Below are 15,752 nucleotides of genomic sequence, written 5' to 3'. Positions count from 1 at the left end.
TGTTTCAAATGCAGTGTTGCTAAGTTGCCCAGGCTGGTGTCAAAACTCCTGGGCTCAGGTGATGCTCCTGCCTAGGTCCCCCAAGCAGCTGGGGCTACAGGTACATGCCAGTATACCAGCCTTATTGTTTTAAAAGGAAACAAAAGCTTGAAAAATAATTCTGTATTTCCACTAAACTCCAAATAAACTTCAGTATCCCTAACCTGGAAATCTGAAAAGGACTAACATCATGCTCAAAGAGATTCCGATTTTGAGGCATTTCAAATTTCAGACCTTAGACGAGAGATGTTTAACTGATAAGGTCCATTAACTATATATTCTCAAATCCAAGAAACTTCAAAATCTGAAATGCTTCTGATCTCAAGCATTTCAAGTAAGGGATATTCAACCTATATATAATTATTTTAAGCATTTGAAAGTAACATACTAAAAGTAAAATTAAATTAGAAGTTTAATTTTTTTTTCTTTTGGTTTTTTTTTTGGGGGGGGGGCTTTTTTTTGAGACAGGGTCTCACTATATAGTTGAGACTGAACTGGAACTCACTATGTAGCCCAGGCTGGTCTCGAACTCACAGTGATCCTCCTGCCTCAGCCTCCTGAGTTCTGGGATTAGAGCGTGCGCCAAGAAGTTTAATTTTAGACACCCCATTTCTGCGGGTGTCCTGTTCGGAGTTTCATGAGTGTATACACCTGTGTAGTCACCAACACAATGAGAATCCAGAACAACTCCATCACCCGCCAGAGATCTGCCAGTGCTTTGCCAGGCAATCAAACCTTCCTCACTCATCTCTGGATTCTTAATTCATGCTACACCTTAAACATCCCTAAGCCTCATCTGTTTTGCAACATTACAATGTTTTGCCTTTTCCAGGATGTGAAGGAAATGGGACAACACGGTATTAACCTTTCCAGGTTAGCTTAATTTGGATGATGCCTCTGAAATTTGTTTTCTTCTATGTGTAACAAGAATCTGTTCTTTTGCATCACTGAGCAGCACTCCACTGTGTGAGTGGATCACAGTTTAACCGGTCACCCGATGAAGTGAATCTGGGTTGTCTTTCATTTCTGGTGATGATGAATAATGCTACCTAAACATCTGCACACTTGTTTTTGTGTCAACAGGGTTTTATTCTGGGTGCTGAGTTCCCTCCCCTCCGTGATCAGCCCACGAGGGCCCTCTCCTCTGCCTGACTGGCAAGCTGGGGTGTGAGCCTCAGTCCTGGCTACACTTCCCATCACCAGGTCTCGCTCTGGGGCAAACAGGTGAAAGCTGTACCACAGAACCCTGGTACTCATCACTAACTGGTTCCAGGAGGTGCAATGAGGACCCAAGATGACGAATACTGAGCAAGGTGTTTTGCCTGGCACAAAACTTTTACATTAAATTTCATCAATCATCAAATTCAACTATTTTCAAAGTAGGCAAACACCAGAGAATGACTGCCCTAGGATTCTCATTATCAGTTCCTGCAGCCAAGGAAAAAGAACTTTGCTGAGTTTTAGGGACTTGTGTGGCTGCCGCCACTGCTGCAGGACAGGAGATACAGGTTGTATGTAGCACCTGCTTCGGGGCAGGGCGGAGAGAAAACAGGATTTCTCCTGCTCACTCTCTGCACCTTCCCACAGCCTCTGATCAGAAAGGGGGAGTTGCTGTCTGTTCCGCTTCTGGTTCTGTGACTTCCTGTTCTAACTCTAAGCCAGAGAAATGGGAGGAAAAGAGGAAAGCAGGCATCTCACTGCTGACTTGGTCTTCAGACTTGATTTCTCTCTCCGGTCTGCCTGCCTTTAATTCTCTGTCCAGTCCTCGGACTGCGGCTTTCTGTCTCTGTCTAGTGTTTCCACCAGGATCAGTGGAAGAAAGAGGATGGTGTGCTTACTGTCTTAGTGGGAACTGCCTTTGAATGTAAAGCTAATCTGGCTAAAAAGAACTCCTAATGTATGCAACAGTCTGCTTCTCAAGGTGAATTCATTTTGAGTAAAATACTGGTGCCATGATGTTCAGACAGTTAGCATCATAGGAACTTCCACAGAGTTAGTGATTAACGCTTAGCAGGTCCAGACACAAGGCTCAAACATCAAGATACTTTCTTTTTTATTCCAGTACTGAGGATCGAACTAGGACCTTATGCTTGCGAGGCAAGTTTGGTGCCACTGAGCTACATCCCTGGTCCAACTTTTTTTTTTTCTGTGCTGGAGCTCGAACCCAGGGCTTCGTGCACGCTAGGTAAGTGCCTCCACCAGTGAGCTAATCCCCAGCCCAAGATAAAGTTTTTACAATATTCAGATTAAAAGTGGTTCTGATCAGAGTTCTGAGGTCCTTTAATGCAGAGGTAAACACTTAACACGTGGTGAATGCTGTTGCTTTCAAGTCTCCAACTTCTGAGCAACATGGTCAGGTCTATGGAGATGCATGCACACTTCACTTCCAGGTGGGTAAGCATGAAGAGCTGAGTGGCTTATTACTCACTCAAGGAGCTCCAAGGTGATGGTTCCTTTTGGTTCTGCTTCTACACTCTTCCCCCAGAACTTCAGTTTTGGATAGATGGAGCCATGGAAGATGAAATCGTTGTTTAATCCTTCAGCGTGAAACGCACTGATTGGGGGGTGATGGCTGACCTGCTCAGAGATGAGTCTGAATCCAAGGTCATCTCTTACAATGAAAAAGAAAAAGGCATAATTAACTCTAGCACTGAATGTGTATATTATTGTCATTTCGGTCAAAAAGCAATGAAAATATTAAAGAAACAGGTTCAATGAAGTATATAATTATTTATCATCATCTTGGTGAAAGAACAACTTCATATATGAGATATCACACAACCCAGACAATTGAATCAAGTGTTGTTCTAATAGTAGCTACTTGGACATTCACATGGGTCAGGGTGACCTACACGGAATGGTAAAATTAGCCATGAAACAGAACTTATGCCTTTATAAGTAAGATAGTGAAATACAGCATGTTCACTTAACAGCATCTACAGAATGTGATCAAAATCCGTGCAGACAAGAAAGCAATATGGAGTCTACAGTCAAATCAATTCACTAAATCTGTATAAATAAGAAATGGGCCTGTGCAAGTAAACAGAACCCACCTGTGGATTCCTCCACTGCTGTCAAGGCCTTGTATTTTTGCTCCTACACTTAGTATAGCTCTACACTAACAACCCCATGAAGAGGAGGGCAATTACTCCATGACCAGGTACACTCACAATTACTTTTGTTTGGTACCAGAGATTGAATTCGGGTCCTTGAGCTTACAAGGCAGGTGGCACCACTGAGCTAAATCCCCAGCCCATAATTACTCTTGACAATGGTGCATTTTATGCCTGTTCCAGTATTTCTGACATAACTCTTTAAAATCCTAAGTTCTTTTTAAGAGGGAAGGGGTTTATTTATTTTTAATAAATTTTATTTTATCCCATTTCCCACCTCAAGCCTCCTCTCCTAAGTACAAAATCTTTGTTTCCATTTTTCCTTCTATTTTCTCCTTTTTCTTGTCCCTTCCTTCCTCTCCCCCTCCCTCCTCCCTGGTCTCCCTTTCTTCCCATTTTCCAGCATACATTATACATCTCAGTCCTTACTTCTACATTCACTTCCTCACACCGTAAAATCGTAAGAACTGTCCGTTTGTTCCAGCCATGCAGAACTGCCTACTGGTGTTTCCCTCTTCGGTGAGAAGTTACCGAAATCATCCAAACAAAGCTTCCCCGGGGTGGGGGGCAGGGGCTCACCGCACTAACTCGTAGGTCTCCCCCAGCAGCGGGTTGAAGGGCTTCCCGGTCCTCTCCCACTGCGAGGCCACGGCAGACACTGCAAAGGCAGCTACACACTGCAGGGAGGAGACGGCACCAGTTACAAAGAGCTCGGTGCGTCCTCGTCCTCTCAAGATTGAAACTGCGCTGGAAACAGTAACTGACAACATTATTCTAAGGAGCTTTAATTGTTTTTTTGTTTTTTCACCTCTGGCTCTAGAAACAACGTGGGAGACTCGGATATTTATAAGGAAAAGTCCTGACTCTCTTCCTACATGTTATACTCAAACATGGTGTTCATAACACAAGACTGCTACAAATTCTCTCAAGACTTCTAAAAAGTTCTCAAACCAAGTTATTCACTCATTTATTTTTTACTTTGAGACAAAGTTTTGCTAGGCAGTTCAGGCTGGCCTCGAACTCACAGCAGTCCTCCTGCCTTAGCCTCCTGAGTGCTGGGTGTGCACCAGGTTTGGCCAGCAAGTTACTTTTGATATACTTAACCATTTTTAAAGGACCACAGTCCTTCAGTATTTGAGGGAAGTGAGTTCTAAGACCATTCTTAGATGCCAAAATTTGAGGGTGCTCAAGTCTCATAAAATGCTGTAGTACTTGCATGTAAGCTGCATACAACCTCCCATACATGTTAAATCATCTCTAGATTAATTATATCTAATACAACACAGTTATCCTGCCTTGTTTATGGAATAACTACAAAGTCTGTAAATTATTCATGCTCAGTACAGATGCCATTTTTTTCCTCAAATACTGTGCATTCGAGCTTGGTTGAACCCAAGGAACCCAGGGATATGGACAGCCAACTGTACATTACATTTATGGAGGAGCCTCAATGATTTAACTGGTGTCAAAGCCAGTGAAGTAAGAAAAGCGGATTTATATAAATGAAAGGACAGAAAGACTCAGGGTAGGTTGCTCTTGCTTTGTGTAAAGGAGAACAATGTGTCTACTATACTCTGCCTGTCTCATCCACCCATGGGCATCACATAATCTTTTCTACTTAAAAGAAATTTTAAAAGTTCACTTCCTCACTGTCATGTGTGAACACACAGGCATATGTGTACCTAGGCACAGGCACACAGAAGCACAAGTGTGTGTGTGTGTGTGTGTGTGTGTGTGTGTGTGTGTGTGTGTGTGTGTGTGTGTGTATAGAAACTCCCTAGAAACTCCTTGAGATCTGGGGGTGAGGTGAAGATGGGAGGGATGGAAGGGAAAGGAGAGGGAGAGAAAATCAAGATGCCATGTGTATATTACCAATTCCCCAGGATGAATGCATTTTTTATGTATTACAAACATATACTAATAAACAGGGGATAGGGAATTAAGTCTTAAGAAAGCTTCACAGAAATGGACTTTTCCCTCTGCTAACACAATGATACTTTCTAAAATGAAGACAGAGAAAGAAATCCCAATACGCAGACGTGGTGTGACCACCTTGTTCTGAAATACCCACTGGTCGTCCCCCTGGGGACATTCCGCAGAGGAGGGTGGGGCTGGACAGGCTGAACACCGCCCACTCGCACAGGACTGTGCCCTGGTTGTATGCTCATCTGGGGGCAGGTTGGGGAAGGGTACGGGAGACAAGTCTCGAAGACATCAAACCTCTTCCCAGTGCTTGCTGGACAACATACCTGCATTCTTTCCACGGGGTCAGAAAAGGAACTGGCCTTGTGGATGAGGTAAGTGTGCTCCATGTATTCAGTTAGTCGCTGCAGGAAGCTCAGAGGCTCATTAAATATCACTGGCATCGTGATCTTGGAGAGTTCCTATTTAACAAGAAAACTGAACTGTTATGTCCAGCATACATAGCACACAGGTTCCTAGAGAGGAAGTAACAGAAAATTACAGCCTGTAAAATTTCATCAACTTCGGTTCAATTTCACACATCTTTGCAAGGTACCTAAAATATGCAGTACAGTATTCTAGACCTTGACAGGAATGTAAAGACCACCCAAACCTTCTTTTTGACTTCGCGGAGAGCACAAGCTAGTGGCAAGCGCAAAACTACTGCTTAGATCAGAATTAAGAAATGGGATATAAAAGTGACGGGGACAAACAAATAAACATATGAAGAAATGTTCAGCATCACTGGTCATTCGAGAGATACATATTAAAACAACGCTGAGAGTCCACCTCACTCCAGAAAGAATGGCTGCTATCAACCAATCAACCAATAATACATACTGGTGGGGTTGCGGGGAAAAAGGAACCCTTCTCCACTGTGGACTGGTGCAACCACTGTGGAAATCAGTGTGGAGATTCCCCAAAAAACTAAGTAGAGGTTCCTTTTGACCCAGCTATTCCCCTTCTTGGTATCTTCCTGAATTAAAAGCATCATACCACCATGATATTTGCGCATTCATGATTATTGCGGCAGAGTTTGTAATTGCTACATCTTGGAAATGGCCCCAACCCATAACCAATGAATGGATAAAGATGTAGCTTTTTCACACAATGGAGTACCACTCTGCCATAAAGAAGGATGAACGTGAAACATTTACAGCTAAATGGAAGCACCTTGAGGCCATACTTTTAAGTTAAATAAATTGGACACAAGTGTTTACCTCATTGTTTCTCTAGTATGAGAAACAAAAAAGTGGAAATAAGGACTAAAGTGTATAACAGATATTGGGAAACGTGAAGAAAATGTTCAAATGGGAAGGGAAGAAGGGAGGGGAGAGGGAGAAAGGAAGGTAAGGACAAAAAAAGTGAAAAAAGAAGGAAAATGGAAACAAAGCTTTTATACATGAGGAAGGGGGACGAGTGGAGGGAGCAATTGGAAAAAAGAGGCAGAAGGTGCTGTGCAAATTCCCTATGACGAGTGCTATCACATATGACTAAAATGTAACAGTAAATGTTTTGTTATTAAAAAAAAGTGACAGGGACACAAAAAGCAAAAGTCTTCATATTGACGTTAAAACAACGGGGGCAGACTGAGATGAAGTTCCACTGCCCTGGCCTCCCACATAAGCCAACTGAAACCGAATTCAATGTAAACTGTGGCTTTTCCACTCAGAGCTGCCAGACTAACCTCTCATTCACAACTGTCCCCTTCAACCAAGCAAATCTATTTTCTTGGTCTGAGCCTCTCAAACTTCTCCCCCACTCCTTGCAGGAGTGTTGAACTGCGCAAGGTCTGCGGCTGCCTGAGTCATGCATCACTGCTCAAACAAAATCATTAAAATCCCAAGTGCTAGCCTGTGCCTAACGTTCATCTTTTAAGAGTGGCTAAGGATCAACGACATATGCCAAGAACTTGAGACTCATTTTAGCTGACAATGCTGAGCTTTTCTGGACCTGCCTTTCAGGTATCGGCTGTGGATTAGAGTACTTCTGCATTTTATAAAATGCTTTCAAGTTTTGCCCGTGAGAGTGGCACTCTGACAGCCTGCTCAGTTTAATGACCTGGCAGGGCTCTTGGACCTGAACTGCAATCCTTCAACTCTGTTCACTTTGTGCTGCCAGCAAGAAAGACTAGCTTGAGCTCCTTTCCAAAATTCAGTGACAACTCTGTCTTCCCATTCTCTGGGATATTCTGACAGGTTTCCCAAACTCCTCCCTCCCCCTTCAGAATCTGGTGCCTCCTGAGTCCTGTGGGCTGAAGTCACCCGGTCAGGTGCCTGATCCTGAGCAGCGATCCGGACTGAATGCTGGAGGACTGTCCTGACTCCTCTCCCTATGGCCACATTCTCGACCATCTGCACAACCAAAAATAATATGACCTTCCCCAAAGAAATAAGCTCATTCATTACTATAAAACACTGAGAACACAGGCAGACAGGTGGCAGCTCAACCTAATTGAAAGAAATGCTTCACTTACTGCGGCCTCATTGGGATCTACTATATGGAGAAAGAAAAGCAGGTTTGCCATGTGCACCCGAAGGTGTCACTAACCGGAGATTTGGTATCAGGACAAGTCAAAGCATGCCTTATTTGAAATGACCTGAGCTCCTTCTCGTCTACTTTAAAAAATGCCCCCCCTCCTTTTTTTGTGGTACTGGGGATCGAACTCAGGTCCTTGAACTTGTGAGGCAGGCTCCGGAACCACTGAGCTAAATCCCCAGCCCTCCTTTCATTTTCTTTTTAAGAAAACTACTAGGGGAATATAAACTCTCATAGTATAATAAAACTCTTTCTCCACTTCCTTATACTACTCCTGTCCCAGAGGCACAGTACCAGAAAGAGTTTAGGACACACACCTCTGTGTTTGTGTCTGTCTGCATGTGTGTATTTATGGGGGGGTGAGAGAAATTCTCCTTCTCTCACACACATGCAAGGAAGGTGTATACACTGAGCACATGAAGTTTCTGTAACCACCTGCAGTGTGATGCTAACACCACTTAACCACACTCACTGTACCTCCCGCTCCACCCATCATGAGCTGAGCAACTCTCCCAAGTTCAACTTCATGCTAGTTTCTTCATCAGTAACACAATACTAATAGTTACCCACCACAAAGCACTGTCACAAGACTAATGTTGGGAAAAACAGGCGGGTTCTGGGAACATACGGAAATGCTATATAAATTTGTTTTATGTGAAACAAAACCCACATATACGCATACCATGCATTATGCAGTCACATCTCTTTTAAAACAGAGGAAGACATCGCTTTAAAGTGTGTTTCCCTAAGTGGGATTTCGGGGTCAAAGGCACACCTGACTAAGATTTTTATAGATGCTACGGATGCTACTTGTGTCCCAAAGAGGCGTTACCAATTTATGTTCCCACCAATGCTGCATGAGTCAGACCCTCCTTTAACATCAAAGCTGTGAAGAGTGGCACACTCCTTCCGGTCTGCTCAGTCTCGCCCATGTCATTAAACTGGTATGTAAATAAACAAGTACTGCGAGCCGAGCCGGGCTCTGTCCCAGGCACCAGATGAAAGCCTCATCCACAGCCAGCCCTGACCTGGAACGTCCCGCCCCATCTCTTCCCTCAACTCCTCTTCATTCATCCAGATGTCTAGGCCCGGTCAAGCCTCTCCTCCTGCTCACGGTCCTGGTTCCCTCCAGCTCCTGGTATACACATGTATTAGCTTGCAACTCAGAATTAGATCATGTAACAGATAAAATCGCCCATCCTTACATCAAAGGTACTGAAAACAATGTGTCTTGCTGCGTATATCGCCATCTCTTTGCACATTTCCATGGGAAATAAAAGACCTAGCAGCAGCCCTTGGCGCTGGCAGGGCCAGGTTTCCACACGTTAGAAATGACTGAGAACATGGTGTGAACACCAGGTCTGAGACGAGGAACGTAGGGTAATCTACCAATTCAATGGGTATGTTTATTTTTTAATAATCTAGAAGCTCCTACAGTTCCAGAAGTTCACGGAATAAAATTTTGCAATGTTGGATAAACCCATTCTATTTATTTTAGTAACGCAGAATATAACTCCATCAAACAACAGACCAAATGAGAAGGAAAGAGAAAGAACTGAGAGGTGTGTGCACGTAAATCTAGACTGTTGTAAAAACAACCTTGACTTCTTAAACAATCTAACATGAAGTTTTCAAATACAGTAAGCGACTTGCGTTTTATTGCCTCTATCCTCCGCAATCATTTAAAGATAATCTTATAACTACTTTGTTAAAATTTACAATTTCCTAAACACATAATGAGGACCAGGGATTTAACTCAGTGGTTCCACTGTCTGCCTCGAAAGCACAAGGTTCCCCCCCCAAAAAAAAGTCTAAACAGATAATGAAAAACTCAGTGACACAAAATATATTTTATTTCCTTTCCTACTTAGAAATGTAAACACACCACGGAGAGTTATAATCCAGTCAAGAATGGGAAAAATGGGGGTGCATTCCAAAGATACTGTAGACAATTAGCCTGTGTACATAGTCTAGTAATGGGGGGAAACAACGCACATTATTAAGGTCGAGCTGTGGGAAGAAACATTAGCAAGAACACTATTATCACTGAGTTTCAGTCAGCAGGAAAAAATCAAATATTTATGCCAGTCAATTCTGCCTTGTGACCTAGCTGAAAGCAAAGTTTAAATTTATCCATGCAAATTAACAACAACTGATGATGAAACTGAAGAAACTCCTAATTGCAACTGCTTATCAGCTGAGAAGTTGAAAAGAAACAGAGAGAAGGCTGCTTCTTCACTTGAGCACTGTATAAACAACCTGAAAGCAAGGCCAATCTGAGTGCAGCTGAAATGGAAAATATTTTCTAAATGTACAGTCTATCATTTTAACATCCAGAATGTGCACACACTCCAGGGCTGCGTCATCGGGAGAAAGTCAACTTGGGTGTTAGACCAAGTCTGCCTCTGCTGCCCAGGCAGCAGCCTGTGGGCCAGCTGTTACCCAGGAGTGTGAGCTCAGCACCCAGTGTCACTGGGCCTCTGGGGTTCTTCACTCACAGCCAGGAGCGGCAGCAGTCCTGGCTGTGCTTTGGAAGGGGCCGTGCCTTCCGTAACACGAAGCTGGCACTGGAACCTTCCTCTGTGATACCCTTACCTCCCATAGCTACGGAGACTAAAAATTAAACTTTCTTACATTTACGGGCTTTGAAGGGTCAGTGTCTTCTTCCCACCTTGTGCTGCTAGGTTACCTGCAACACAACCAAGACACCTAGCATCCAGTAGCTGACCACAGGGTAAATACTTTAAACAGCTTGCAAAGAGCCTGCTTTCCCTCCTGGGGTTGCAACAGTGCTGCCCAGCCCTATACACCAACCCAGGGACACATGACATGGGTGAAACTGGAAGACCCCCCAGCTGGAAATGAAGAAACCATGGCTTAGGAAAGCAGCCTGCTTGTATGATGATGAAACCATATGTACTGTGTGCAGGGAGCTTAATGCAAACGGCAGGAAAACAGGGAAGGAAAGCAAAGCTGTGAGGAAAAAGGCAGGCATAAAGCACTAGAGTGAGGAAATCTGACTCAGTCACACGGCTCCTACATGCACTCTTCCCTACACACTGGCTGGCCTGGGACCGCTCTGGCATGACGTCCCATGCCGTGCCTGTGCCCACTGCTACTTTCACACTTCCACACACATCCGTCATCATCCTGATTTATACTACTGCCCAGAAGTTCAAAAACCTCCAGAGCACCAAATGAAAGGAGGGTTTAAAACAGCTGTGTGTCAGACAGCTTCGTTTCCTCAAGGTTGCCCTGACTTCCCCTGGTCAACACCAGGCTCCACGACTCTCCCAGCTTGGCTAAGGGAAAGACCGAGCGTTAGAATGATCCTCCGGCCAGTGCTCCGGGGTTGAGATACTCTTATTGCCTAGAGGCAGGGGAGGTGCCTCATTTCTTCCATCCTGTTCCTGAAGTCAGCATTTATAACACAGCAGATGCAGCAAGGCTTCAGATCCTATCCAGCTCTGTATCTATCTAGTGTTTGAATCCAAGAACAGGACAGTTGTCATAGTGACATCCACCTTTATCTAAAAATGGCATCACACCCCTCCAGGCGGTCACTTTGAGCTGGAGGTGTGTTTGGGCCTGTGGCCAGGTGCCAGACATTCTGCATCCAGCAGATGAGCTCAGTCTGCACTTTTCAGGGCAATACCTGAAAGCTCAAGATGAATAAAGGCATTTTATAAATAAATATATTGGCAAAGATGCAACGGCGCCCGAATGAAGGCGACTGCAGGGGACTGGTGCTGGGGAGGGAGGTCCCGCCCCCACCCTGCCCCCACCCCTGCCCTCTGTGAGGAAGCCCTGAGACCCGGAGGAAGGCTTTCTGCAAGGGGGGCCTGCCAAATGCTTTACAACGTAACAATGAAGGGAGTACGACTGAGCAGCCAGCTTACGGACTATAAGTCATTTTTGATAATATAATCTGATTTTTGGCATACAGTTCGGAAGGGAGGGTCCAAGAACTGAATGACACTGCTAGATATTTTAAAACCCACGAAACTCCTACTCCCATCTGCCTATGGATGTGAGCAAGGTTTCTCAATCCTTGCATTAAAAAAAAAAAAACAACTGTTAATGAAAATCCTCTCATTCTAGCATTCAGTCTTAGTCATCTCAGATGGCTAAGCTTAATTTTTAAAAATTCTCTTCACTAATACACAAATAACGTTTTACCTCTTATGCTAATATTTTGGTATCTTTGTAATTTTGATCACTCCTATACTAACATTTACAAGAATAATGATGCAAAAACTGTAGTAGTATGGGCCAGGGATTGAGCTCAGTGGTTCCGCTACCTACTTTGCAAGCACAAAGACCTGAGTTTGATCCCCAGTACCAAACAAAACAAAACAAAAAAAAAACCTGCAGTAATAAAGTCTGTGGTCATAAGAAATACCTTTTATACACATTTTTGTAATAGTGAAATAAGATACTTTCAGAGATAAAAACTGCTACAATAATATCCTCTAGGAAAGAAAAAAATTTGAGTTATAAGGGTAAATGGAACTATAAGCTCTTCATCTATTAAAAGCCAGCTTGCCCGTGCGTTTATTCAACAGAACGCTGGTGGCAGTCAAGTCCCTGTGGTATGTGGATGCTGCTGGATACTTTCAAAAGTATATGACAGCATTCAGATTTTAAAAAGTGAATATTCACCTTTTACCAGAGACCCGTCATCTCTTAAAATAAATAATTCAGCACTAAGCATCTTATCCTCCAAGATGCCAGAACAAGTGCAGGGCTATGCAGGCATGGCCGTGAGAGTGAGCACCTTCTCCGGTTTTGTGCCCAGGTCCCCACAATGAGTGAGTGTCAACACTTGGGTGACCCCGTGTGAGCCTGGCTAAGAAAGCCTGAGAGTAAAGGATGGGGAGAAGAGGAAGACGAAGCGGGAAACAGGAGAAGGGGCCCCTGGGATTAAGGAGTCCTCAAGAAAGGCCAACGGTAGCAAGGAAACACAGAACAAGGCTCAAAACAATTCGCCAGTCTCACTCTTTGTTCTGAGGAGCTGGGAATTGGTTTGGTAAGAACTTCCATCATGAAGAGGCTTAGGACTGAATTCTAGTTATGTAAAGTATTTATTTCATCAAGTATAATCCAGTAATACAATCCCGGCCAAAACAGACTGGGAGAAGAGAAAAAGGAAGTCGTCAGTTTGGTAGATCCAAGTATACCTGCCCTTTGGAAACAAGCAAAACAAAACGTGCATGTGCGTAGAAGTGGAAGAGATGACAGGGCCTCCATGGAGAGGCAGCTGTGGGCACTGAGGTTCAGGACAAGAGATTCCTGGAGAAGAAGCCACGACGCTCCTTCCTGATCAAGACAAAATTAGGACTACATTACACTTGCGAGACAGGCAACTACTATGTGTTACATCCATGTACCCATTCCCCCCATGAATGTAAGCATTATATTTTAGAAACATGTAATGACACAATTTTTTAAAATTATATTAAGAAGTCGTATTTTGGGGCTGGGGATTTAGCTCAGCAGTTCAGTGGCCTGTCTTGTAAGCGCAAGGACCCCAGTTCAATCCCCGGTACCAAAAAAAAAAAAGAAGTTGTATTTTGGATGACGCAACACTGTGAAACTGATCCCTTCCACAACCCTAAACCGGGGACTGGTCTAGAAACGTCAGCGCTGAGCTGGGAGGCTGCTGCAGGAGGCCGCTCCACTGGCTCACCAGCCAGCAGGGACGCAGAAAAGCAAATTTCTCCTGCTGCATTTTAGACTTCTTAGTACCAAAGTAAGAAACGGATGAAACTTACGGGGACAGAGACAGCTGAAAGATTTCTGGGGCTCCTGTAAGGGAGACTGATCCCCACAAAAAGAACCCAAAACAAAGTATTTTCATTAATTGTATTAATTGTAACAAAATCATGAAGGCACCATGGGTTTCTGTTGTTTTTCAAAGCCTTCACTTTAAAACCCATAGATACTAGTATTTTCTAAGCTTTGACCCACTTTCTTTTAGGGAGGGTGGGAACAGGCAGATATCAGCAGGGGGTTGACACCAAAAAAATTACTTTTGAAAATCTACTCTGGTGGTTAACAGTGGCATTTCTCTCTCAAAATACCTTACCCTGAATCACTGCTGTCACCCAGCACTCACATTTTGACTGAGTCCTAAGAGAGGATCCTGCTGGGCATGGTGGAGCACGCCTGTAATCCCAGAACTTGGGAGACTGAGGGAGAGGATCGCTGTGAGTTCGAGACTAGCCTGGGCTACACAGTGAGTTCCAGGTCAGTCTCAACTACATAGTGAGACCCTGTCTCATAAAACAAACAAACAACAACAACAACAACAACAACAACAAAAACTAAGAGAGGATCCTATGACAGCACCCAAAGAACACTTCCAAATGCTGGGTGATTTCCCTCCCATCCACATTAATAAATCTTCTAGAACAATGGTTCTCTAACAAACCTCAGCAGACAGCTGTTTCCAAAGATCCTATTTCCCCTGCAGCTTTCTCTCATGCTTTTAATCAGCAAGTTCTAAGCAGAGAGAAGTTTCAAAACATTCTGTGGAGACCTTTCAACCCAAATCCTCCTGTTTCCATGTGCTTTATCTTATTTATTATTAAGCATAAGTGTTTATTTGCACAAGTAGTTCTGTACCTAAAAATAAAAAGTAAACCCACATTCTAGAAAAATAAAGCACTTTTGAAGATTGACAGGTACAGTCCAACAGAACATTATTTCTTAACTTGTAAAAGAACAGTCTTCAAAAGAATGTTTGCTGAAGACATAAAACAGACTGCTGGTCACCTGCAGGAACAAATTTCATAAGATCCCGTGAAACAGGAGATGGGCTAGGGAAACAAATACAGAAAATTGTATTTTCCATAATGGCCAGAAAGACTAACCCATGACTTTTTCATACAAACCTCTTTGACTTCACATCTAGGGACAGATGTTCTAACAATTCTACAGTCACTTAAAGTGGTGTTTTCTAAAATGTGGGTTCATCAGCAAGTTGTAAAATCAATTTAATGAATTGGATCAGCATTACTTTAATATAGCAAAAAACACCATTTGAGGTAATGCACATGCTTTTGCAAAAACTACACACACACACATACTCCAACACACTAACATGCTGGATCACAAAGGGAAATGTGTCTACTAAGTGTTTAAAGAATATGGACACTGTAGAATACAAATACTAATTTTTTTGGTCTTGAAATCTCCAATTCCAAAGACACTAACATCTTATTTAGATATTAGTAAAAATTATCTTATTTAAGCATACATTTGTCAATACACATCCGCTTTGGCCTAATGAATGCTAATATAACTGAAGTGGATTTAGAGCCCAAGTCTTCTGACTCAGCCATTAACAGAAGTTACCAGAAGTTCACTTATGATCAGCATGTAATATTTGGAGCTGTATGTAAACCAGGCATTGTCCGAGACATTTTATATAAATTATGGGGCCCCAGGAGACCTCTAGGGTACAAACTCTCATCCTGACTTCACACAGGAGACAGTGGCCCTCAGCACTGCTCAGGGTCTCACAGCCAGGAAGACACAGAATTGGGGTTAAATCTCACATTATCAATCTAGCTGGATTAGTCTCCATGCAGAATTCAGAAAATGTTTAAGGTGAAAGTTTCTGGGATGTGCTGCTTGGCAATGACACTTAGGAAGTCTCAGATGCACAGACAGAAAAATGCTGAACCTGACACGTCAGTGAGTGAAAAGATTTCAAGCACCAGAAGGCTGCCGTGGGAAGGTGACAGGCTCTACTTCTTGGTGCAGGGAAAGTCCTGGGAGTGTCCTGGGCAGCACTCAAGACTACGTTTATCAAGGTGATGTCCAGATAGACACCTCAGGACTCGTATATTTTTACATGTTAAAGGCCATATGCTGGGAAGAGTTAAAGTAACTTTACTCAGGTTTCTAGCCTAACATCAGCCAGCAGTGCTGCATGCCACCTTACAGGAAGCCAGGGAGTTACTCAACAGGAGATGTTGCTACTCCCCGCTCCAACACCAAATCCATCTGCGTGGATAGCGAAGCAGAGACAGACTGCACACAGCTAACACAGCACACGTACAAATCCAAAGCATAGACATTTGCTTGGTGTAA

The 15,752-nt window shown here is 43.5% G+C and overlaps 1 protein-coding gene across 4 annotated transcripts in view; it reads right to left on the bottom strand.

Moving 5' to 3' along the window:
- Positions 1-15,752, bottom strand: part of Osbpl1a (oxysterol binding protein like 1A) — a 179,880-nt gene that overhangs the window by 10,738 nt on the left and 153,390 nt on the right. For all 4 annotated transcript variants that reach the window (XM_010643791.1, XM_033757581.1, XM_010643816.2 and 1 more), the window contains 3 exons: positions 5,402-5,536; positions 3,732-3,829; positions 2,468-2,650 (listed from right to left, as the gene is read on the bottom strand). In XM_010643791.1, coding sequence (XP_010642093.1) covers positions 2,468-2,650; positions 3,732-3,829; positions 5,402-5,536 — 416 coding nt within the window. The remainder of the gene's footprint in view (positions 1-2,467; positions 2,651-3,731; positions 3,830-5,401; positions 5,537-15,752) is intronic.

Source organism: Fukomys damarensis, unplaced genomic scaffold (assembly GCF_012274545.1).
Source record: "Fukomys damarensis isolate Sample0158 unplaced genomic scaffold, DMR_v1.0_HiC HiC_scaffold_30, whole genome shotgun sequence".
In the NCBI taxonomy this organism is placed as follows: Eukaryota; Metazoa; Chordata; class Mammalia; order Rodentia; family Bathyergidae; genus Fukomys; species Fukomys damarensis.
The sequence above is the reverse complement of the archived record's forward strand: the minus strand, read 5'-3'. Positions and strand labels throughout refer to the sequence as shown.